The 26,344-nt window shown below is 35.9% G+C and overlaps 1 protein-coding gene across 1 annotated transcript in view; it reads left to right on the plus strand.

The window, feature by feature from the left end:
• LOC149808522 (uncharacterized) overlaps positions 1-26,344 on the plus strand; it is a 91,929-nt gene that overhangs the window by 14,746 nt on the left and 50,839 nt on the right. Inside the window, exons 2-6 of the mRNA XM_089978445.1 lie at positions 7,692-7,878; positions 11,690-11,780; positions 12,399-12,698; positions 16,526-16,659; positions 21,973-22,096. Coding sequence (XP_089834571.1) covers positions 7,870-7,878; positions 11,690-11,780; positions 12,399-12,698; positions 16,526-16,659; positions 21,973-22,096 — 658 coding nt within the window. The 5' untranslated portion in view covers positions 7,692-7,869. The remainder of the gene's footprint in view (positions 1-7,691; positions 7,879-11,689; positions 11,781-12,398; positions 12,699-16,525; positions 16,660-21,972; positions 22,097-26,344) is intronic.

A 26,344-nucleotide genomic window follows, 5' to 3' on the forward strand; every position in this document is an offset into this window, starting at 1 on the left:
ACCAAGTTGACATTGTGTTCAAGATGTTGGTAATTCGTTAACTCTTCCTCTGGAATTCGATGCAGTACGTTTACAATGATGTAACTACAATCGTCCATACCAAACCAATCCTTTTTAAAACTAGAGGATCGTTGATCAATGTCTGTCCGATGGAACACTTTCAATTGAATCAATCCTTGTATAGCCTTCAGGTACCAGTGGTTCAAACACCGGTGACGTAACGGATGCAATTGTTCTTTACGTTTCACTTGTATTTTGACCAGCTCTCGGTAAATGTGTTCTCTCAACTCCACAGGCAAAGCACGAATGTTCTCTTGTAAAGTATCCATGAACAAATTATTATGGTAAGAAGTTACTTCAATGTCTCGGTCCCACTAAGGGTAAGTAATGACAATTCGGTGACCATCGAGCATGTTCAACGTAGGCCGAATCTTGCGGTTCCCAGTGGTGAAGTGACACACCGCAACTGAAGCACTTGACTTTATCTCCTTCGCCCAAGTAGAAAAATCCGGCTCTGGCTAATTCTTCGGGGGTCGGTCCTCCCAGATACTTTGGCCATTTTCCTTTGAACGATTGAAGACGATTTTCAAAGTCGCAGTATTCCGACAAACGCACAGGAAACGAATATTCGTCTTTCACAGGTTCGTTTCGATGAGGGTTGGGTGACATGAACAGGAGTTTGCTCAGGGCTGGATGACATCCGTAGGGGGGTAGACGTGAAGGTGAACATTCCCCTTTAAAACGAAACCCAGTAAAATGTCCAAGAGGACGAGCAGCATCGCTTTCGCACCCCACAGGTTTGACACGCACAGCATCACTTTCCATGATAGGGGTAGGGGCACTAAAGTTCCCATGATGCTTTACGGCATCGCTCAGGTCACAACGTACAGCATCGGTCCCATCGCAAGGCTCACAATCGCACTCGTCTGCAAACTCCGTTACGCAATTACAATGGTAACCACATGGACAATCACAGTTTCCTTCCGGACATTTTCCGTCGCAATGCATGGGTCTTATCCATCCAGTATTAGTCGCACTAGAGAAAGATACAGCTTTTTTACAATCCCCAAACTGGAACGATGTCTTTTTCAAAGTATTCATCTTGTTCGCTCGGTCTTGGTAGTCACAATGAACTATCGATCTTGCCTAGGGTTCCTTTTTTATATACAGACCAATACCGACGTGACCGTACGGCAACGTAAAGTGATTGGGAAGTCGCACTCGCTTCTGGTACACGATTTGATAGACTTTTTCCAAGGGTCGACTGACGATGTGGTGAGTGGGTAAACGTACAATTTTGTTCGGTTGGTAGGTGGTCACTTTAAAGTTTCCATCCTCTCCCGATTGCAAGGCTTCTTTCAATACCCCAAAGTTGACCACTCGACTGGTACGATAATTCAGAGTCAGTCCTTTCACTTTGCACGTCGTGTGCACTTCTCCTTGTTTGTCCCGGTATTCGTAGCCGTAATTTTTGGGACCGCCACTGACAAAACTTAGAATCTTGTCGTCGGGATGCTCGTCTGTCCAGGCTCCTAAACGGTCTCCTTCGATGTTAGGGTGATGTTGAATCGGGTGATGGATGTAAATGCAACTGTCCGTGTCAAAGTACAGGACGCGTTCTTCTAACAGTTCTAAAGCTTCGTACAATTTTAAGCGAGCATGAGCTGTCACGTAAGCCGCAATGATGACATTTCCAAAAGGGTCGTCTTGTACAAAGTCCAGATCTTCTTCGTAATTGACCAAGATCAAATTCTCTCGAACGACGTCCACGTGTTTCATGTATTTGGTTTTGTCGTGAATCATCTGGAAGTAGCGGGAAGGTTCTGTCAAATATTCCGTCTTGGGTAAACACGGTCGTTGTGCCATTTTACCCCACAAGCAATTTAACATCACTTTGGCAAACGATCGCCTGCCTTCGTTTTTCTCGATGTGGTCTAAAGTGATGCCTTCTTGTTCGTAGTATTTCTCTTTGAATTGTATTTGGTCTTCGGGAGTGTGACACCAGGAAGGATAGCCGCTGGCTTCTTGTTTCAGTTTCAAAAAGGCATCCACGTAGTCGGCGAAAATGCCTTTCTGACTGGGATCACCCTTGCAGTATTGTTGTGTCTTGGGAAAGTGGCAAATTTCGTACACTTCTAACAGTTGGTATCCCATGTCGAGAGCTTTGAACAATTCTACGCTGACCCAGGTTCCCGTCAAGGCCCGTTCTTCCTGGCTGTGCTGACAAGGTTGGTCTTGGTTGCACGTTTCGGCACAAGTACGGCACAAGGGAAACATCAGTTTGCCTTGACAATGGTGAGGTAAGACGGGATGGTAGAGGTTCGTGGGAGGCAAAACTTTGCACTTGATCAAGCCTTCGTATTGTCGAATATTTTTCAGGTCGATGTGTTCCGTCAGCAATTGCGGGTGCCCTACAGGAAAGCGACAATATTTGCACACGTAGGGATACAGCGAACACACGTCCAAGTATTTGATTTCTTCTCCTTTCTCTTCGTCGGCTTGGTACAGCAAACAGGTGGCATTGGTCCTTCCTCCGTACAAACTATCCCTCGGGTTCAGCGGGTCCATGAACTGGTAACTTTCCACGAGGCGTTTAAACTCGGGATCGGTTTTCATACGGTGATCGTACTCGTGTTCCCACATTTCCACCACTTGGTATCCTTGCTGTTCTAACTTTAGGCGTCGCTGACAAGTGTCCTGGTACAAGTCTTCCATGGTTCGTTGCAAAAACTGATTTTTAGTGCCACGGTCAGGGTAACAGACGGGACATCCGTGAAATAAGCAACCGTTAAACTCGTACACGATCTTGGGGTTTTCTAAGTCCCAGCCATCGACCGAATACGTTCCGATGGTCTTTTCGCCTCCTCCGTTGCGGGCATGCTGAATCCACTTGTCTTCCTTGTCGCACAAGTAATGTAACCAGCGTAGGGCTTTGACCGAGTATTGACGTTTGACAAAGTGGGTCGTTTGAGGACTGATGACAGCCACGGTCTTTTCAGGCATGAATCGTTGTCGATACACTAAGGAACACGCTTTGGCAATGGTGCAAGCTTCTTTCAAAGGATCGACCCCTCCGTGTTCCATGAACAGTTCTCGAAATTTTCCACAGCAACGCCGTAAAATGTCCACGTCGGAACGACAATACTTTAGCATTTCTTCCTGAAAGTCGAAAGGGTCGGAGGCGTGAGCCTGGTACCAAGCGTAGAAAGCTTCTCGTTGTTCGGTACGCATGTTGTCGGGGTCGTAATAGTGAGCCTCAGGTAAATGGGGTAGAACGGCGTGTTGATTGGCTTCCGTATTGAAAAAGTGTGGAAAGTACCCTTTAGCCATTTCTGTCATTCCAAACGTTTTAGGCATTCGACTCAAAGGCATGGCCAAATAGCTCATCGAATCTTTAAACTGTACTTGTCCCACTTGCATGAAAATGATTTTGGCTCCGTTCAAAGTTACTTTAGGACGCTCGGTGCCTTGTTCCGTATAGTACCTCAAAAGAAACTGTCCATCGTATCCGGAGAAATTGTGAGCCATCACCGTGGCATGACGATGACAATCTCCGTAACGTTCGATGTCCTCTTGGCTCCACGTCTTGTCGACGGGGTCTAAGGCCCATTGGGCAAAATCGGCTAACGTGTTCGGTCCCCGAAAGATTTTTTCACGCCCTCCGGGTATCTTGCTGCAGTGAGGGCAATGACTGAAGATAGGTTCTTGAATGCACTTCTCGCACGCTCGATGAGCCACGCAGAAATTAGGAATGTGAATGCCGGTCTCTTGCATGCATTCGAAATCGAAAAAGATGAAATTGCCTTTCTTCTTGTGACCGTCCTCTTTCTCTGGTGAGGGTTGGTATTTTTGCACGTAACATTGGTGTTCCAAGTCCACGATGTGGTGACAAATGTGACATTTTTTCTTTCCTGAACATACGTGTGCCTTGGTATTATTGGTACGTATGACTTGTTCACACGTAGGGCACAATCTCAGCAGTTGACAAGCGCATTTCTTCTGTGAACCTTGCGTCTTCAAATGTTGTTGGTAACAGGTAGGGCTGACAAACGTGCGCAGACAAGTGGAACAAGGCACTGGTTCTTCGCTCAGACAGGGTGAAGAGGCCAAACATCCTGTGCATTTCGATCCACAATGTTTGTGTTGCTCTCGATTGTTATAACCATGGTCACATTTCTCACAATAATAAACATATCCCAGGAATCCAGTGATACTGGTAATGGTATCGAAATGGTCATCATGATGATAAAGGTGAATGTATTTTCCGTCCTTAAAGTCTTGGCCTCGAAACAACAGAGGTCCGCGCACTTCTTGAGGGTGCACTTTCAAGGTGTAGCGTGGAGCTAGGGCATCTTGCAATTTTTGCATCTCAGAAATGCCACAGGGTGTGTCTTTGGGCAGTCCGGCTTGTTGTAACAGGAGTTCTGCTTCGTTTCGTTGTTTGGCTCGGTCGGAACGTTGAATAGTGTTCCAGGTTCTTTTCCATTCTACCGTGTCGTTCTTGTTGGCATAGGTTCGTCCCACCACGATGGCACGGGCTAAACACATCTGGTCATGAGGGTTGTTAATTCGGACGAGACTCGTTTTGGTGTTGCGAAGGTCGTCCACCAATAACATCTTTTTGCGTCCAGTCCCTTGAGGAGGAGAGACGTGGGTCATATCCAGTGTGGCTTTACCATCGGTGATGTCAAACTGATCATTAGATTGTTGTACGTGTTGAATCTTGTCCATGACTTTGGAAGCAGTTAATTCTGCAGGGGTGCTAAACTCGATCCAAACAGGGGATTTCAAACCGTCGTGTTGTATGGAAAGTCTCAAGCGATCGTCTTCTTTGGGTTGACATTGCTGCTTGAGTGCAGTGAGCAAAGAATCCCACACCTCGGTGATGAACACTTCTGCTTTCTCTAACGGCACTTCAGCCTTGAAATCTTTAAACTTCACCGTGTATTTGTAAGCCGTGGTTCTAAATTTTCTAGAGGAGCGCTTTTCCGTCTCTCGAATGGAATAGTACTTTTCAGGGTTGACAAAGGGTGGTGAACTTGGTTTAGAGGGTTCGGATTCTGGTTCACTCATGTCCTCTTCAAAATCACTGGCATGAATTTGTGCCAAGATTTCAGCCCTGGTACGAGGCGATAGATCACGTTTCTGCCTCTTACTTTCTTCTTCTTTTTTCTTCTCGAATGAATGGGATCGTTTCATCTTGAAAGCAAAAAGTCAAATGACTCAAGTTCAAACACCATAAACTACTTTATAGTCATAGCAGACCAGCGTATATAAAAGGGTGTGTGTCTTGTCCTTTCACTATTCATTTCACTCTCAAGCCGAACACAACGATGGAAGAGACTGACCAGATGGAACGTTTCGTCAGAGCTTTGCGAGGGGTCATTAGAAAATTCTCTTCAGACCAGCCTACGGACTACTCTCCTTCCTTTAGAGATAAAAGTCAAGATACTTGCTATATCTGTCAGAAGAAAGGGCATTGGTCTTCAGAGTGTCCAGACCGTCAAAAAAGAAAAAAAACAGGGGATAAAAAAGACAAAAGTCAAGATACCTGTTATTATTGTAAAGAAAAAGGACATTGGTCTCCAGATTGCCCAAAAAAGAAACAAGAGGAGTCAGAAGAAAAGAGGAATTCTTCAGAAGAAGAGAGGGATTCTTCAGAGGAAGAGAGGGATTCTTCTGAGGAAGAAAGAAGACAGGTGAAGAAAAAGAAACAAGAGAAAAAAAGAAGAAGGGAAGAAAGCGAGGAGGAAGAAGAAGAGGAAAAGAGTGTGACGGTGAAGAAATTCAAAAAACAGAGAGACTAAACAAGGAGAAAAGAAGAAATAAATGAACTTATTATTAAAGTGTTGTGTTATAAATTGTGAATTGGATTGTAAAAATGGAGAAAAGAATAAATGAATGATATAAGGTAAGTGTCTTTGAGTTGTGATTTTAAAATAAGAAGCTACACTCACGCACTCATACACAGACACGTACTATAAGGGTAACATGGGTGAGTTTTTTTTTGAGTTATTGGCAAATTGAAATTGTATTTCTTTTCGAGAAATGTGGGTGGCCCTGAAAAGGGCCTTTTTTCTTCATGGTGTAGGGGTGAGTTTAAGCAATCAATTTTAACTGCCTTAAGCCTTTGCCACGGCCAAGGCCTACTTCTGGACTGCGTAATGTTGATGATGATTGGGTTGAAATCACTAAGGGTGGTACGGTAGGCTTAGTCACAGGGTTGACATGTTTGGCTCGGGAAGGTCGTATTCTCTTCGGTCGTGATAAAGAAGTCTGATACATTTGTTTCAGACTTCTTAACTCCGCTAAAATGTCCAACAGTACCGTGACCGTTTGATTTTCACCCTCTTGTTTCTTTGCTGCTACTTCTTCTTGCTGTTGTTTTTTTCTTACCTCTTCTTCTTGTTGCTGTTGCTGTAGGAGAAAAGCCTGTTCCGCTTCCTTTTGTCGTTGTATAAATTTCTCCAATTCTTCTTTCTGTCTCTGTCTAAAATTCTCCACTTGCGGTAATGAAGAAAGTAACGAAGGTTCCGGAACAAATTCTTGCGAGGAGAGAAAATCCACAAAATCCCAATTCACCTCTTCTGAAAGTAAGTCCGAGTTCCCTTGGGCAGTCTCCCCTGCTGGTGCACCCCACTGGACCGTTTTCTGAGTTTCCGTCATGTTGAATCACTGTCGCATAGACTGACTGCACACAAGCGCTAGCGAATCTATATTGACTACGTGACGTCACAGACTGCTCTCTTCGGATTGGATGCGAGCTGACTGAATTCTGTAACGCGTGTTCGGATTGGTGAATGAACTCAATCCGTTTCAATCCTTTCTGTACCTATAAATAAGCGCCGTTCAATGCATTGATTCACCTGTTCTCGTCGCTTCAAGATGTGGACTACAGTTGAGTCATCCACCCTTGTGTCTTCCATGATGTTTCGGACAGACTTGCTCATGTATGTCCGATCGAAGTGGACCGTTGTCCACAGGACAAACACCAGCCTGTGGATACGTAGGATCTACGTCGAAAGACAAGGATGCCTGAAAAGAGTGCTGATGTACGGACCAACAGTAAGACGCAGCCTAAGGACAAGAAGAAGACCAATGCGGTGCCATTTATGTTAATGAATACATTAACATAAAACCCAAAGGCCCTTTTCAGGGCCAGCCATATTTCTCGAAAAGAGATAGTCTTTTGAATTGCCTACCCCTTTTTTAAAAAAAATTTTTTAAAAATTTAAAAAAAATCCCATGTTAAATTCCCCTTGTACGTAGAGTGACCCACGATTTATTGCCATGTTCAATTCCCTTGTACGTAGAGTGACCCACGATTTATTCCCATGTTAAATTCCCCTTGTACGTAGATTGACCCACGATTTTTCTCCATGTTAAATTTCCATTGTACGTAGATTGACCCAAGGGTGTTTTTAATGCTAATTCCCATTGTACGTAGAGTGCCCCCCTTCACTACTGAGGTGGAAACAGGCTATGCAGTTTTACTTAGATGTTGTGCTTGCAGATAAAGAAGATAAAGTTTAATTCGGTTTTTTCCTATATATTATTGGTCAAGATGATAGAGACATTTACAACAGTTTACAAATGAGGGCAATGGAACTGAAATAATTGTTCCACTTATCAAGAAGTTTGAGTACTACTGAAGATCAATTGACATTACAAAAATCACTGGCTATTTGCAGAGCAGATGAATAATCCAAAAAGCAGATTCAAAATATGCAAAGCGAAGTAGCTGCATCAGAAGTTCATGTTGTGAAAATGAAGAAAAAAGAAAAGAAAATAGCACAACCAAAGAAAGCAGAAAGTTGTATATGAAATCAGACTCCAGACTATTCAGCTGTGGTAAATCTGGCAAATTACATGCAAGAGGTAGGTATCCAGTGTATGGAAAAACTTATTAGATGTGTAGAAAACATAATCATTTTTTGAAATGCTGCAAGAAAAAAAGGGTGCCTGGTATGCAAAATTCTCCAGTGAAAAAGAAAGAAACATCTTTTGTAGGAAATATGACAAAAGTAAACACTGAAATCAGTGATAAAGAACGCTATGACCTCTGACTCTTCATGGTACTGATGTCAGATTTAAAATTGATACTGGCTTGCAAGTAAACATCATTCCAAATCACATTTTTGAAACAATGAACATTGACAATGTTGAAGTAAAACCAACCAAGACCTGTTTCACAAGCTACACTGGTGACAAACTAATTGTCATAGGCAAATGCAAATTAAACTGCATGAATCAAGAACTTGATTTTTATATAACAAAAACAAATCAACCGCCTATTCTTGGGTTTAAAGCGTCTCAAGATTTGTACTTAATACAAGTAGATTGAAATGTTCAGAGGAATAAGGACAATCATATCATGAAAGAATTTCCCAGTGTGTTCAAGGGTCTAGGATGCTAATTATATTATTACAATCTTAATCGCAAACGTATGGTCAAACGCTAAAATCTTTGTGTCACACGTATAAATAGTAAACATTGGCCTCCAAGCAAGTTGTTGGTGCGGGAAAATTAGAACACGCACCATCCTAATCCGTTATCCTAGCAGGTGAAGGTAAGTGCATTATTTTCTTGTTGAGCATAACTTATTCTATGTAAAAACTAGTTATATCAACGGTTTATTGGTGTTCATTAATGATTGCATATACCGCGTAGTGGAAATCTGAGGTGCCTTCAATACGTAAATTGCCTCCAAAACAAAGATGGCGGACATCGTGAAATACAATGAACATTGTACATAATGTGAATGATACAGAACATTTGTTTTGTAATACATCGAACTTAACATAGTCTCAGAATGTCCAATTGTATATGAAACTAGTATATGTGTGATTTACAGCATTGAAACAATGTAAACCAATGATATGACACATTGGAGGTGCCTCCAATACGTAAATTGCCTCCAAAACAAAGATGGCGGACATCGTGAAATACATTGAACGTTGTACATAATATCAATCATACAGAACATTTGTTTTGTAATACATCGAACTTAACATAGTCTCAGAATATCCATCTGCATATGAAACTAGTATATTTGTATTCATGTAAAATTCGTAACAATATCATGAAAGAATTTCCCAGTGTGTTCAAGGGTCTAGGATGCCGGAAACAAAAATATAATATCACAATTGACAACAGTATGAAACCTGTCATCAATCCATCAAGTAAGGTTCCTACAGCTTTACGAGAAACACTTAAATCAACTTGGGAAGAGATGGAATGGACAAATGTAATACGGGAAGTAGATGAACCAACATAATGGGTCTGTTCATTTGTAGTTGTTGAAAATCCCAAGTCGGGAAAACTACGAATTTGTCTAGATCCAAGAAATTTGAAACAAGCTGTCAAGCGAGAACATTATCAACTTCTTATAATTGAAGATAAAATCACAAAGATGGATGGATCTAATGTTTTCTCCAAACTAGATGCCAATCATCTATACTGGCAAATACTCCTGGACCTTCTTCAAAGACAATTGAGTGAACCAAGAATTATACCAGCGAGACAGAATCCACTTGTCCAACAGAGGTACTGCCTTGCTTCTTAGGAAAAAAGACCAGTACATAAGACTTATAAAAGGGGTTAGGTATGAGTCAGAAAACTGCTTGTACTGTAGAGTGCACGGTCATGTAACACAGCGGTGTCTGCATGGAAAACAGATTCATTGCCATCATTGTTACGAACTAGGACATAAACAAAAGTTGTACACATACCTATAGGTAGAAGGCAATTATTTACAGGCCTATGCAAGACATATCCAGCAACTAAATGCCTTAGAATATTTGTATACTTTTCACTGTAATAATTATAATTATATAAACAGGTTTCAGGCACTATCTGATTTGTGTACAAAGTACAACCTGTTGACATGTAAACAACTATGATACTGTTCATGTTACTTCTCCATCTGAGGCTCCTCGTGTGTCCAATATCAATGTTGTCTTGTAGGTATGTAAATCAGTCTCATATTAAACATTCTCGTGTATCCACTATATGTGGTCATCGTATAACAGATGGATCTTGTATGTTATCTTCTTCATGTGTAAATAATTAAGGCAATGTAAAGAAATCTGTCAATCTAAAAACAATACATTGCATGCTACCTTGTCTGAAAATCAATCCTCTGGTCAAAATTGTCGTGTCTTTGGCGTCCTCAGAAGAGGTCTGCAAGTAGTTAACCTTAATATTCAACACATCCTCCCTAAACTGAATGAGATAAAGTTAATATTACAGCAAACTAGATCAGTCAATATTCTAGGTCTATGTGAAACCTTTCTTTCCGATGATACTGATGATTTGGCTCTCCAAATACAGGGGTTCAGCTTTGAAAGAAAACATAGGAAATCCATTGGGGTGGGGTTATTCTTCTTTATGAAGACAGTTCCATTACTTATAACAGACGTGCTGATCTAGAGACTACTATTGGGGTAGAGAGTATCTGGATCGAAGTAACCCTTGCCCAATCAAAGTCAATACTCATATGTTCAGTCTACAGACCACCTAGTTCCACAGCTGATTGGATTGATAGATTTGAGGTGCAAATTCAAACAGCATTACTAAAGGAAGATTTAGAAACTATCATATTAGGTGATTTTAACATTGACTACATGAAAACTCCACCATTAACATGGATAAGTAACTTTGAAACTTCCAAATTTATTCAGTTAATTAACACCCAAAATAGGGTAACAGATACAAGTGCTACTGTCATTGATCATGTCTATACTGATAAACCTGAAAAGACAAGTGAAATTAAGGTGCCGGTGTATGTATTGAGTGACCACAACCCAGTCTGTATAACAAGACATGTTCCAAAGTCATCTAAAACGGTCAATACATTGAAATACAATACTGGTACTTTAAATAGTTTTATGAGGAAATGTTCTTAAATGATTAAGTTTGCAAACCCTTCCAATCAGTCTGCAATATAGCTGATGTCAACACTGCCTTAGACAAATGGTATCAGATGTTCATTGCCGCATTAGACAAGCATGCCCCAATTAAAACAAAAAGAGTTAAACACCAAATTACACTCAAGCGGATTACCCTAGATATCAATCAGGCTAGGGACCTAAGAGATAATTTCCACAAGAAAAAAGACATGAAAAGCTAAAGAAAGTGGAGGAATAAAATAAGCACCTGATAGATAAGGCAAAAGAGAATTATTTTTCAGTAGCTAATGTTAGTGCAGCTGATGTTTGTTTTATAAGCTAATTAAGGTGAATATTAATAAATCCTCTAGATTGGATGGTATTATATATAGCTAAAAGTACATAATACATTTAAAATACTTCATGTGAAACAAGTTAGGTACTTTTAGTTACATTTAATGAACCTAACTGGAAAGGTTACTGAGTTATATATAGAATAGAATTTGCCATGCTATGTGGAACAAAGTGAAAAATCCATTCCGAGGTATTTATCTGGCCTCGTCTTATACTCAGCATTGACTCATATATGGATGAAGGATGGAGAATTTGCCAAATTTGCTGATTACACTCATACTCTACATCGACTTATAGGCCGGCAAATACGGTATATTCATATGTTGTTTTCCTTAGGTGCAAATAATTAAAATACCCCATGTTTTTGGTTTTGCTGGGATGTTTCCAGGATATATGATTACTTACAGAGTCCACTTTAGAACTAATGATAATTATGTTTATTTCAGACTAAGAAGAAGAGGCCATCACTGAAATATTGTGCAATGCATTTTCCGTTGGCATTCCTTTACTTACTATTCGGCATAGGTCATCTGAAAGGTATATGCAAAGTATTGCACATCCAGCTGTACAGAAACATGAAATCCTAAATCCAGAAGTCCTTGATACTTGTACTGATTTGTTTTAATATGAACTAAATAAATAATACATGAGATGAACAATGAAAACTTCAGGGAGAGAATGCAAACTCTTGGAGATTGTGTTACAAATGCCTCATCACATTTGCCAAGTTGTCATTTTGAAAGAAAGTAATTGATCTAATAGGCGCTCCATTAAAAAGACCAGTCTTTAATAAAATCTGTTTATTACAAAGGTAAAAATCAACCATCAACATATGTAATACAAGATTGTTTTTCTAGTCACAATAGTTTAAGTACATGGATAACAACCAGAATGATATAGGTCAAATACTGCCGTCAGTTCAGTCCAGATCAGATACTTTTAATTTCCAATAACAATATAACCTTTATGTTTTGATGATGCGCTATAACACACAAAAAAAAACATAACACACCAAGCAAACATAACATACCAAACAAACAAAAATATATAGGGTCATTATATGTATTATTTTTAACTGTGTTTAAATAACGAATATAGCTAGTCTAACCCTCATATATATAATTTTTTTCTTTCTTTTTTTCTTAAATTTTAAAGGCTCGTTTGGGATCAGTCATCAAACTAAATGTGAATATGAAGATGCTTTTCTGATGTGGCCTAATGTACCAACTAATGTGAAGAACAAAGCAGTGTACAAGGGAGACACTCTTATTGTGGCATGGTCACGAGAACGTGGATTCACTGAAGGCCCTTCTTATGAAGGAAGACTGAAGCAGCAAGGAGAAAGTGCCTTCTGGATAAGAAAAGCAAATCGATCTGACAGTGGAAACTACAAGTTAATCTACAACAGTCCTACGACTGACATATCAGAAGAATCACTAAATCTTCAAGTCCTCGGTATTTTATAGATCATTCCGCATAAATTTATATATTAAATAAATATATTATTCTTCATAATAGTCGTTAAGTAATGTCTATAAATGTACAATACTGGTATGTTTATGAAAATTAAATCCTAACATAAATCATTTATGGTAACGTTTAAAAATTAACTGATATTAGCAAAGGAAAAGTCATAACCTAATTTAATATGCCTTAAAATAGTTTTCTGTTTATTACAGATTTTCACACAAGTTCATTTTGTGTCATACTTTTAATATTTCTTGTATGGTGTTAACTTCTATTGGATGTAACATTTCTATTATAAAGTGCATGTGTATTTAATAGCATCTAACTGTGAATGATTGCCTCCTGTCAGTGTAATGATGTATATTCCATGGCACTTCCATAATGTCTTATGTGGATAAATGGCACTTCCATAATGTCTTATGTGGATAAATGGCACTTCCATAATTTCTTATGTGGATAAATGGCACTTCCCTAATTTCTTATGTGGATAAACTTTGGAACAGATTATACCTCATTATGGTGTAAATTATATTTCTGCAATGCTTTTAACTACTTTCAAGGTACATAACTCAGCATCGCACAGCTGAACCTTTGGGGAAGAAGGCTTAATAGTCATCAATGAGGAAAATAAAGACGCTTAACATATAACAATGATTTTAAGAATTCAGCAATGAATTGAAAATGACAAAGTTACTACCCATGCATTTAGGACATGCTAACACATTGCTGATAAAGACTCAGGGGAAATATACCATAGACACGCGATAGGTGCATCAAGCATGATTTCAAAGATAGACAAGTGATAGTGAAAAGTTATACATATCTGAGGTTTAAGATGCAAAAGTAAGGTGTCCATAAGGTGTCACAATCAGATCTCACCTTAGAACACCCTTTGCTCCCTTTAACCCTCTGTAAAGATGAAAGGCATTTCATGGTTGTTTTCATTTATTGCTTTTGGTCACATATAACAAACCCCAAGATTGATAGCTGTCCTATTGTAACGTGTCAGGGGTCAAGGTCAAATAAAATGGAATAGATGAACAGATCACCTTTTTACAGTTACTAGATCTCTCCAGTGTAGTATAGTGTCAAGAAATGGTGCGTTCACCTCAGAAGTGCTTATTTAGGTTACAAAATAACACAAAAAAAACCCAAATATAAATAGTCAACACAGTTGATTATATTACTTCCAGGCTTATATGCATTTCCTCACAACATTTAATGCTCAAAATGGTGAAATATAATATTTACAAATGTGCAAAGTGATAAGTATAATAGATGCTTGATAAAGCATGTTGAAGTGACAAAAATTATATCGGTAGTAAATTGCATGTGAAAATCAACATAAATGGTCAATTTATGTGTGAGTGTGTCTGATTTGGATTTTTTTTACGTAGCTTTAGCATTTGTTCATTCTTATCGCTACGATATCTGCAGTGTGGCAGCTTATAGTGATATATAGCACTGGGGTAACATGCTAAAGACATGTAGCATGATGTCCCACCCAGCCACATTGTCCTGACACCGGGCTGACCAGTCCTGACACTAATGTTTTAATCCTGGACACCAAGTGAGGCAGGTTTTCATACCAGTTTTAAAAGTCTTTGGTATGACTTGGCTAGGGTTCGGACTCGCGACCTCCCACATCCAAGGCGGACGCTCAAACCAATTTATCATAATTCAGATAATCACTAATTCAGATAATCCCACTTCCCAAGCTAATTATGCAAAGGAGTATAAGTTAATAGTTCTCCAAAATTTGTTCATATGACATACTGAAGTGGTAATGACTTTAGTCATCCCATCAAGGTTCAGGACCAGATTGGGTTTGTGTTTTAGAGTCAAATAGAAAATATGATAGAGGCACAGTCTGGAACCAGATGTACATAGATAGTAGCATGCACTGGCTGAGACACAGTTTGGGGCGCTCCCCAGTTGTTATCTACCTTTGAGAGGGTGATGTATGTAGGTGAAGTTGTTTGCATTTGAAACATACATAGTGGAGAGAATGTTGGCATACCTCTATGTTACTTTGATGTAATGTTGCTGACTTTCTTTGGATATTGTAGTTGTGGAAATTTTATATGATCTAAGCACACTGCTAACTAAAATGACTGTTCCCTTGAGCTAAACAATCTGCCTGAATTTAGTCTAACGTACACTATCTGTTGCATAGGGAAAATTAATTTTGGCAGACTAGACAGTACCAGCTTCTGAAAGCACAATGAAAGAATTGTCAAATAAATAAAATGAAAAAAAAAATTTACCAGCTAAATTTTTTACAACTAACCTCTGATGTCGAGGAAGTAAAAATTACCAAGTATAGCTAGCAGTGTTTTGAAAGGTGCACATCTGGAGTAAGGCCAACCTTAATACTCTATAACCCATATTACACAAATCAATCATACACTACAATAAAGGGAATGAAGGGTTTTTGAACAATACCGAAGATATTCAAGGTATATTTTAAATAGCCAGTGTAACCAGGAATGAAACCTGGTGAAATTCTTTTTCTTTATTTTCTAACCCTATGCAAAATATGAAACTAATTGGGTGCTACCTTAAAACAAATATGAAAATGTATGCATTTATTTTTCTTGTTTTCAAGTCATCATGTATGTTCTGAACAAAATGGTGCATTAACATTGATGTTATCCATGATATTAAGCTAATTATGCTTATTTTGCTCATGCTTACATAATTTGCCTTGAGGCATGTTTGTGTAAGTATTGACCTTAATTATGGGGAAATTAGAAGTATTATAATATAAGAATAAAGCCAACTTAAATTTAAAACAATTGCATTAATTAAAAAATATATAGTCAGAATGTTTGTTTTCATTTATTTACAATGAAATTAAAAAACATAAATGACGCCAAAGCAAATTCGCTCTCATGCAAATTAAACAATAAGCAAATATTTTAACCTTTGAACTTTATGAACCTCATCTGTTCTGTCCCTTTTCAAACTGTAAAATTTATTGTTGACATCTCAGGAACAATTCTAGCTAGTTTCATGTTCCTGTCTTTCAGAATAACATTGGTTGTTATGTTGGCAAAATGTATGGTGCATTTTTTAAAATAGCTCACATTTTATCACAAAGATGGTGGGCGGGCTGGACTATTTGTTTCTTAAGAAAGGTTATCATATTTTCATATATCTAACTATTCAAAGTGCAGAGATACTGATCCAGAGCGATGGGGTATCATATCTTGCAACATAACACTTTATACAACTTTGATAAATAATATTTGTAACTATAGAGGATATTATAATGGTTTTTTGTGTGTTTAATTTAATATGCAGACCATACTAATACCATTTGAACTTTAAACTAATATATAATATTCCACACAAACACACACAATGCTATAATGATTCAATTATAGTGGTAAGTATCCCCACCTGTCACACAGGAGACCGGGGTTCAATTCCCTGCCAGAGGAGAGTCAATTATAAATGCTGGAAACACAGTTCTATTTGATGATTATTTAATTTCAATTTTTCTTTTCATTTTTACACAATTTGGAATTTCTATTTTTAGTAAAATTTAGATTGCCCCCCTCTGCCAGTGAAATGAATGAAATTCCAGGAAAAGAAGAAGACATTTTTTGAGAGGATGATAATTATTAACACTAAAATAAACGTGGACTTTCTTCAGTATCAGTAAGATCAGTTTCTTTATCTCCCAACTAACCCCAACCTCAGTCCCGACCTCTATCACTCAAGGTCAGGGACTATTAAAAATAAATATGAATGATAAGACAGGACAGGACGCAAGATGAACAGTTTCTTATTTTACTTCCTTGTTTCAGTCCCACCGACAAACTACTGCATTCCAGTTATAACTCAACCAAAAGACACTTTACGTGCAGAACTTCCTGAAGAGGGCTGTGGAATCCCAATGTCATCACCGAAGTGGATGAATGGCACTGAAAACTTTGTCAGTGTACGTATTTGGTTATGCATTATATTTGTTCAGCTATTAAAGAAAAGAGACAATTTAAGTGGACATTTAAGCATTTCAGTAGGTTAAAGCTTTGGGTTAGTATATAATTATTGCAGTGTGTAATTTATGCTCATGGGAGGGTGGCTGGGAGGGTGGCTTTTGATACAGCAGTTTCTTAGCATTATTATTAGCCAGTTCTAATGAAGATTCAACTTGTGTTTTGAAACAGAAACATCTTTATGTAAATAACAATTTGTGTTTTGAGAACAGAATTAGTGAAATCATCTTTTAAGGATATATTTAGAAGACTTTAAGTGCATTGTTTGTATAATTTGTTTGTATAAAATCATTTTGAAACCATAAAATAACCTGCTAACCGGTAATAATGGCAGACATCACAGTATCTTCAAAGTACTTATTAATTTTTGTACAGTGTGACCCCGCTATAACACGCTCCGTTATAACATGAATTCGGATATAACTCAGTCGTGGTGATGCTCCTGAAATTTCATATACATGTATTTTTCTCGAACACGAAAAAACATCTTTCTTATAAGTACAAAAAGGTTTATTGTCATTTTGGGGAATAGATATTGTATGAATAATACAAGACGATTGTGGCTCCTTAAATTTTATATGTATTTGTCTTGTACACGAAAAACTAGGTTTTGTTTTTCTTCTTAAAAGTACGAATAATAACCCATAAAAAATATTTTGGGATCATGTAGGGCTTTGGCAGTGTTGCAAACATAGATTCATTTTCCCCTTTTTGGTGGCAAATATACCTTCTGGCTATTATTTATTTTATTGGCAACATTGTTAGCTGTTTATACGTATATATACAGCCATTGGTTTGGAGTGGTGAAATTCAGAGGCCCAATGAAAGGAAACTGCAACATGCATCAATTTAAGATGGTAACTCCGCCGATGAAGCACGTATTTTACCGCTTACATTTATTACCTACCTACCCCTCCACTCCTGCCCCCAATTTGTTAGGGTACGTATATCATTTTCTTCAGCTAACTAACTTGGTTGCTTATAACATGTACTCTCATCCAGGTTATGTTGGTTGTTTCATACTAGTTGAAACATGTTTTTAGCTGTCATTTTATAATGAGGCATTTCCCCATAGTCTACCCAAATGAGAAGTCACTTCTTCCTAAAGTTCAAGTCTAGATAGACCCCTGTTTGTGCATAATACAGCTATAAAAATATCTCTCTCTCTCTCTCTCTCTCTCTCTATATATATATATATATATATATATATATATGTATGTATGTATATATATATATATATATATATATATATATATATATATATATATATATATATATGTATGTATGTATGTATGTATGTATGTATCAGTAGTGTATGATCTATTCGAAAGAAGGTTATCTTGACTCATATTTTATACTTTTTGCCTTTGGTCGCCTTTTCATGAAAGTTACCTTTCAGGCATGGCTCTTTGTAAGACATTAAATTTATTAATGGCATACATCTTCATAAGTAGGATATTTTCTTAACTTACTCTTACACCTTTATTTGTGATTCACTGACTATGGTTAGTTTTTAAGAATGGATTTTATTTCGAAGATACTAATAATAAGAGGGTTATGAAACTTGGGAAATGGATGCTTTGCAATTAAAAACCTTTAAGATTTAAAATATTATGTATATTTCATGCTCGAATTAAGTAACCTCCTATTTATACATTTTCCCCTAATGTCCTAAGTAATGTAAATGTGGTCAGGTAATTTATTAGCTGGAAATGTTTTTTTGTTTTTTTTGTATTACTATTAAAAAATGTTCTTTCTTAAACTTCCTTAATTACATTTTAGTTAAGGCCATGCTTTGTGTCTGAGTAAGTTGAAAAGTATTGGATGCATCTAGAGTTGCCAAAATGGTTTTCCTTAATCAAACTGTTTTCAGGTGTCTTTTCTTCAAAGATTTGTTTGAAGACATTACTTTGTCATCTTTCATTTAAGTTCTTAATTTATCAGCCTAAAGTATTTTGAAAAGATGTTTATCAAAATGTATTCATATCTACTTTATTTATTATATGACTGTGCCAGCAATTTCCTGCCACCGATTATCCACGCGACATACATATGTCTTTCTGTATGGAGATATTTTCCTAGCACGCTTGTGTAATGTGCAGGTTGATTGTTCTCTTGACCATTTTTTCAGTTCACAGTATTTTCGTTTTGTTTGTAATTTGTTCCAATAATTGAGAGTACTTGTTTAAGCAATTGGACTTTTAGATCTTAGTGATAATGTCATAAATACTCTTTTTGTGTTCTGCAGACCTTTCATCGTCAGCCATTAAAACGGTATATGAACATCCATAATCTACACGTTATGAATATTTTAAGTGTTAAGTGCGAGGTAACAGTTCATTGATCCACAACAGAAACTTTTATTTTAAATAATTTTCAATGCTTTTCCAAGTTTTTTAAATGCATGAATCAGTTCAGATAAATGTCAAATTGTGCCATTCCTATTGTAGATCAAAAATGGCTGTTTCATATACAGAGTCAGTGTGATCTGTTTTAAAATACAGCTTTCATAAATTCTGTATCTACTTTTATGAAAGGTTTGTGGTTCATCTTTGTAAAAATGGTTGAATTTGGGAGTGGCACTGTATATTTAGCTGAATGCAGATTTGTATATATTTGTATCCACATGATATACATAGTTAATACTTTATTCATACTTCACTGTTTTGATCATATTGAATGTAATCAGCAAATCCGCATTTTTTTCTGAATCATTGCAAAATACATATTTGATGTTTTAAATTGACAAATCAGAACATTTTTATTTTATTTTGAATGCTATTTTGCAATGCAACTAGTTTTGATTATAGTATAATACCTTCCAAACTTAGAGAAAATAATGAGTTTGTAGCCTTTATGTTAAGCTCTTCTAATATTCTAATTAGCTTTCGAAACGCTGTCGAGTTTATCACACTGTAGCTTTGTGCTGTTGTTTATATTATGTTAAATAACTGAAATGATTTTATGTTTGTGTTAGATCAGGTTCTATGTGATTAGACTAATTCATGTTTTTTCAAGTAACCTTACAATGTTTCATTACTCTTAACTTTGATGGAAATAATTTAGAACTGTAGAAGACATATATAATTGTTCTGGTACCATTATTCAAGATGGTAATAATTAAAAATTTACAAGTGACCTTATGTAGCATTCTCATGCCCCTGAAACAGATGGTAATAGATTACCATGAAGACCAATGCAAACAAAGATCGATCTATCCTAAAAAATAAGTTGTCTAGCACTCTTATATAGCACATGACTGATATATGATTATACTTTGTGTAATATTATGACTAAATGGTCTTAAAATAATAGAAAAGAGTGAAAAGCTACAAGCTTTGTAAAATTCAATAAATGATTTATTTCCCTTGGCTAAAAGGGGAAAAATGTAAACCGAACTTATAGTATTGCAAATTAAATCTTAAATAATCATAGAATTTCTGATAAAGTCCAAATGTTTAAATTTCTGAATAAACTTTAGCGGTAATCCAAAATAAATCCAGTGCTGTGGTGGCCCATGTCATTGTGATGCGTGAACAGTCTTTTGTTGGATCACAATATTAAATCCAAGAATATATTCTTATTTGAAATTTCAATATAAATTCAAGCTTCTATTCCCAAGAATGTTTGTCTTTAATGAGCACTTTGTGTTTCCAAAGAATAAATAATTTGAATAAATAAATTCAAACCCAAATGAAATACTGGAAACAGTAATGATTCTGCCAAAAGCTCTCATACCATGAGTGAATAATTTCTAGAAATACAAGATTATATAGTCTTCTACTTTACCTCAGATAACAATTAACATTTTCTTGAAAAAAAATATTATATAATGAAAAATTTCATTCTGGAAGGTTCCAAGTGTTTATTAGATAAAATTTTAGTTATAATTAGAACGTCTATTACGAAAATTATAACTAAGAACATAGTAAACACAATATCCTTGACTCAGACCAAGGTAATAATCATATTATTTAGCCCATACTCATAGATAATATACTTGCTATGCATTAGTTATTTACAGAATTTTTTCAGGTCAGGTAGGAAAAGAATTACAAATTTTGACTGTCAAGTCCAAAATTCCATGATCCATAGCATATAATGAAATAGAAAAAAATAACAAACGTTGAAAATGAAATATACTTAACAGTAACTATTGTTATGTATGTTTAATTTGCATTGTTTGTTTGTTAGATTTTATTTTCTTTTTTGATAACTTAGGTTACATGTTTAGGAAATAAAACATTGTATGTTGGACTTAACATTGTCAAATATATCAAGTTTATCTTCTATTTGACCTGAAATATATTTTTAAAAAGTTCTTTAAACAACTAATACATAGCTAAAATATTATCTATGTATATGGGTTTAATGTCAGGATCATTAATAATAGAAGCAATCATGTTTATTTTGGTGTGGGTCTATGTCATTATCATTGCCCTACAATTTACCAAGTGTACCTGACATAGTCCAGATGAAATATTATAATTTAGACCTTCAAATAATGACTAACATTTTATTTTATAAATATAAGATCTTTCTACAAGGTTATTGTCTATTAGGTAATGTGTTTTTTTAATAGAAAATGTTTAATTGCAGCCTGACGTCAGGTGGAAGACTGTAATTTTGTTACTTGAAAGATTATTCATTCATGTTTAAGATCAAGCAGAATTAATTTTTGTAGTGTTGTTGTGTCCGGAAGTTCATTTGGGCTGGAATTATTTCTTCAAATTTCTAATTCAGTAAATATTTACTCTGGAAAGACAAAGTGGTCATAACAATAATATTCTTGGACCACAAACATTGGGATTTACAGTGAGTTCAAACCTGGAATTATATTACTGTATTTCAATAAAAGACTATTGGTACAACAACACTATACAGGCTGCCACTGCACCATTAATACCTTCAGCATTGGCCTTACCTTGGATTTACAGTAATGTTTATTTAGAACTTTCATTATTAGGGCATGTGTCTGTAGTTCTGGAGTTATTTTGGAATTTACTTCGCAATGCTGTATTGTTCCTTTTTTCATTTTCACTTTGCTTTCTAAAGAAATATATTATTTGTTAAACTTTACAAAGCTTGTTGTTTTTCACTCTTTTCTGTTACTTATTTTGAGTACATAGTGTCATAGACTATAAATTAACTTATGCATCTTTCATTTGTACATCCTATACTGTATAAAAGTGAACCAGTGTTAGATTGACACAATTTTGATTATGACAGATACTTGATTTGTTATATTCTTTCAGGGCAATATCAGTGTTTTAAAGTTTGAATCAGGACTTGTGCCAGGGATATACACTGCCTGTACTATTGGGGATTCAATGCAATGTTTCCTTGGGGATGCTCACAAGCTCTGTTCGCATTACACAGGTAAGGCATTTAAATTACAGATTGAACTTGAGATAGAAAGCAAAGAATACAGTTCTCTCTGGGAGGTTTTGTATAGCATGCCTGAATGACATACACTGCACCAGGTGATTGTTTTGGGGGCTTTTTTAAATTTATCAAACTCTTCGGTCATGAGGAATTTTTGTTGAACATCCTATACTGTTCCAGTCACCCACACAGTTCATTGGACTTTGTTCCACTAACCTGTGTCAACTTCTCCAAAACTGATGTGTTTGGCACTTGGCCTGTTACATGGGTGTTATCAATACACACATATATATATAAGACAAGTTGATATAAACAAATTTGTTTACAGCTCTGTTACAAAGCCTTTACATTTTTCAGTTATACTTACAAAGCAAACATTAATTGTAAAAAACAAGATGGATAATATAATCAGCGTGATCTGTAACTTTCTTTGTAAGTCTTTCAGTTCTGATCTTACAAGATTATTTGAAAGCAAAATATGTTAACAAAATTAAAACATTGAAGCACAGTAGACTCTGCAAACAGTGCAAGATTTCATTTAATAATGGAAGCGGTAGGTCAGTATAGAATTGAAGGTCAATAAGGTGCTGCTTTGGAAAAGAACCTCATCTAAAATAATAGTCACGAAATGAAACAAATGAAAATATTTATTTTAAAAAGATACATTACGCTTTTCAAAAGAAATTATTTAATATTTCACAAGGTATGCATATTATTATATTTGGTTTAAAACATAATGGTCCAATTTATTTTGATTTCTTCATTTGATTGCATGAGTATATAATTTATAAATGCTATACAAAATATGAACTTGTTACTTTTCAAAGTTATCTAGCGTATCGGTAAATATGCTAGATTAAGCAATGTAGGTCATTGTTTGCTCATCACAGCTTGTGTCTGACCAATGAAGCATCTGTTTTTGTCAATAAACAGGCTTCTCATTTTCACAGGTCAGTTGGATTAGCACAAAATGGCAGTTCTCAGCTAAACCCTGAACCATTTGAATATGTTTATTCCGACTGCTATGTCATAAAACACAATGTATAATTTTTAAAGTAAGAGTGTGCTGTTTAGATTCACTCTCTTACTGCTAGTCTGATAAACAAATGGAAACTGTCATTATGGAAACTTGTCCCAGCCACTTAAATATTCCATTACTGTATATTTCCTCTGATTTAAGCTGAGAGCAGTGTAAAAATGTCATCAATGTTTCTGCAAGTGAATCAAAGACACATTGCTGGAAAGCAGAAATCAGTTGAACAATCTGAAATGAAACATAAAGACAAATGCTGCAATGATGGCATATGTATTTTAGTTTATGATTAAGTTATTGTATGAAATGTTTTAAAACTGATGAACTACATGTTATTAAATTGGCAAGCAGTACTTCTTGTTGTTGTTCTAAAACTCCGTTAAATATTCCAGTAAACTGTGACAGGACACATTTTAAAAAGACAAAAATCTATTACAGTTAAAGTAAATATTTGGTGACATGCAACTTCTCCAAAAATCCAAATGTTTGTGTTAATATAATATGCTCATCAAAAACATACTTATCCAATTTGGAACAATTTATGATGACTCTGAAAGACGATATAGACCAGAAAATGAACATCTTGTACCTAAAGTTTTTAGTTTTAGTACCCAGCCAGTAAAACAACATGAAATTTCTAGTTTTGCTGAAACAAAACAATCATTAAGAAATTCTGAAGCAATATATGTCAGAGAAGGCAATCCTGTTGATCATTCATATGAAAGTAATGTCTTTCATACCTGTGCAGATACTGGTGAAACAATTCCAACATCGGCTGATTCAAAAGTGTACAGTCAGACAAGCAATACAGTATGATAGAGAATCTACCAACACAACTGTAATCATTTGACCACCTAGAAAGTGAGACTACACTTGTAATTGATGATTATATGGATAATTTAAAAGTGAAATAATCCACTATGTTGATTACTTAGTCTGAAAGAATAAATGAAATTAATAGGTCATATACAGAATGAGACATCTGTTGAATCAGAATCAGAACATACGGAATCAAATGTTTAAATGTACAAGGAGATGTAAGACATAAACAAGTTATCAATACATGACAAAATCAAAACCATTAAACTACTAGAACAGTTGAAAAATGTTGAAAGTAAACTATCAAATGCACTTAAACATGTAAAGAGATGGAAAACTATTTTTGGAGACAACATCAAAAACATAAATGCAGACATTAAGGAGAAAACACTAGTATTAGAGAAAAGACTAAAGATTATTTCACACAAATATTGTGATAATTACAACAATTATTTAAGTTATAGAAACCCTTCATGTATCAACAGTAAATTTTTAAATGAGGTGCAGGGGTATTTGATGATGGAAGTGGTGGTGGACAAGACAAATTAAGTGCAAGGAATAATATAGTTTATATCTGACTCATTTCTAAAATCTATTGGTTTGGTAACATGAAGACATCTACCATAGAAATCAATGAATGTATGTCGAGTATTTGCAACATTTTACTTGATTTTATATTATGTTTTAATATGTATTAATATTAGTTCTTATCATTTTAATTGTCCTGAACTTATATTCTTCCTTGTGGTCTCTTTCTTTCTGAGGCATTCCAGTGTTGTTTATTTTGTTATCTACGCTTTTTAAGTGAACCTTTTCTTTCATCACTCCAACTTCTTGTATGCGCAAGACATACAGATTTACATTCTAGTCCTTGTCGCAATTGTCCAGTAATTTCCATCCTTGCTGTCTCTTCCCTTCTGCAGCATTCATTCAATTATAGAGTTTGAAAAAGATACTTAAGATGTCACTAGGTGCACCAACAAACATGGAATTAGATAAAGTCATAAATTACATTTTCATGAGGCCAAATTAAAATTCAATACTTAATAACAAAAAGGAATCTACAAGAACTAAATTAATGATAAACCTTTGTAGATTATTATTGGGGAGGTGCACAAGGAGGTTAGGGTGGGCTGCTGGCCTAAGATGCTAGCCCCTTCAGATCACTAACATCTCACCACTGTCCACGTGGGTTTGAGTCTCAGCTCAGCCAGGATGGGTATGTGAGAAAGACAGCCAGTACCTTCCTGTGGGTCATTAGTCCTTCCCAGGGTTTTAGATTTCTCCTCTAGCAGATAGTCTGGCCGCCATGTATATCCAAATCAAGGAGTTATTGTACCTAAACACAAAGACTCTCTTTATACATACAAACTCTGGTTGTTAGGGCACCCTCTCAGACTCTTGTTTTATGAGAATGTATTGTGTATGCTACACAATGCTCAATAACATGGTGTATAATTTCCGCTATAGTCGGATATATGCAGGTAAGATTTCTGTAAATAGTCCAGTCAAAGTGTTTACTTTGTAATAGTTATTGTATGCAATATTTCAGTGATTTTAATTGTATAGATGGTTAGTTGGTTTTTCCTACAGGTAAGTGTTCATTACAATCGATACTATAGCATCCACTTTGCAAGTATTAAAGTGGTGTTTCAGTACTTTTTCTTTATTATAGCTACAATGTTGGTCTTCCTCACAGAGAAATTTTCATATAGTGTGTAGCATGGTATGTTCACTATGTGAGCTCATAAGCAGAATTCATGCCTTGCTACACATTGACATATATATATATATATATATATATATATATATATATATATATATATATATATTCTCTGCTCAGCTCTATATTCTCTAGCCGGCCTGTCTGATATATTAATAATAACAATACAAATAATGACCTTATTTAAAGAGGGCAAGACAATTAGCTAAACACTAATCTACTTTGAGGCCCTCGTACAAAGGAATTTATTTATGTTAGCTGCATTTCTGAAGTCACGGTATATATTGGGTTTGGAAGAAGGAAATAGAGTGGGCATTTCTAATCTCAACTGGAATACTATTCCAGAGCAGAGTTCCAGAGTATTGGAAACTTTTTTAAATTACTCCTTATTTGGTTCGTTAATTTTATACTGTTTGGTAGACATGGATCACAGGTGGGGAGTATTACCAGGTAGCCTATGCTGGAATAGTGATTTTAAATATTCAGGAGCATTATTATGAGATATCCTGTACAATTATTTGGCTTTTCTCAAACAGATTAGGTCTTTAATAGGTAATATGTTTAACTTAGCAGCTAAATTTTCCTTGCTTTCTTTATGATTGATATTAGCCTAAATGATCTTTTTTTTTGAAAATGTTCCAGCTTTGCTATGTTTTTATCATTTGAA

This window comes from Sinohyriopsis cumingii, chromosome 1 (assembly GCF_028554795.1).
Source record: "Sinohyriopsis cumingii isolate HCF-2022 chromosome 1, ASM2855479v2, whole genome shotgun sequence".
NCBI lineage: Eukaryota > Metazoa > Mollusca > Bivalvia > Unionida > Unionidae > Sinohyriopsis > Sinohyriopsis cumingii.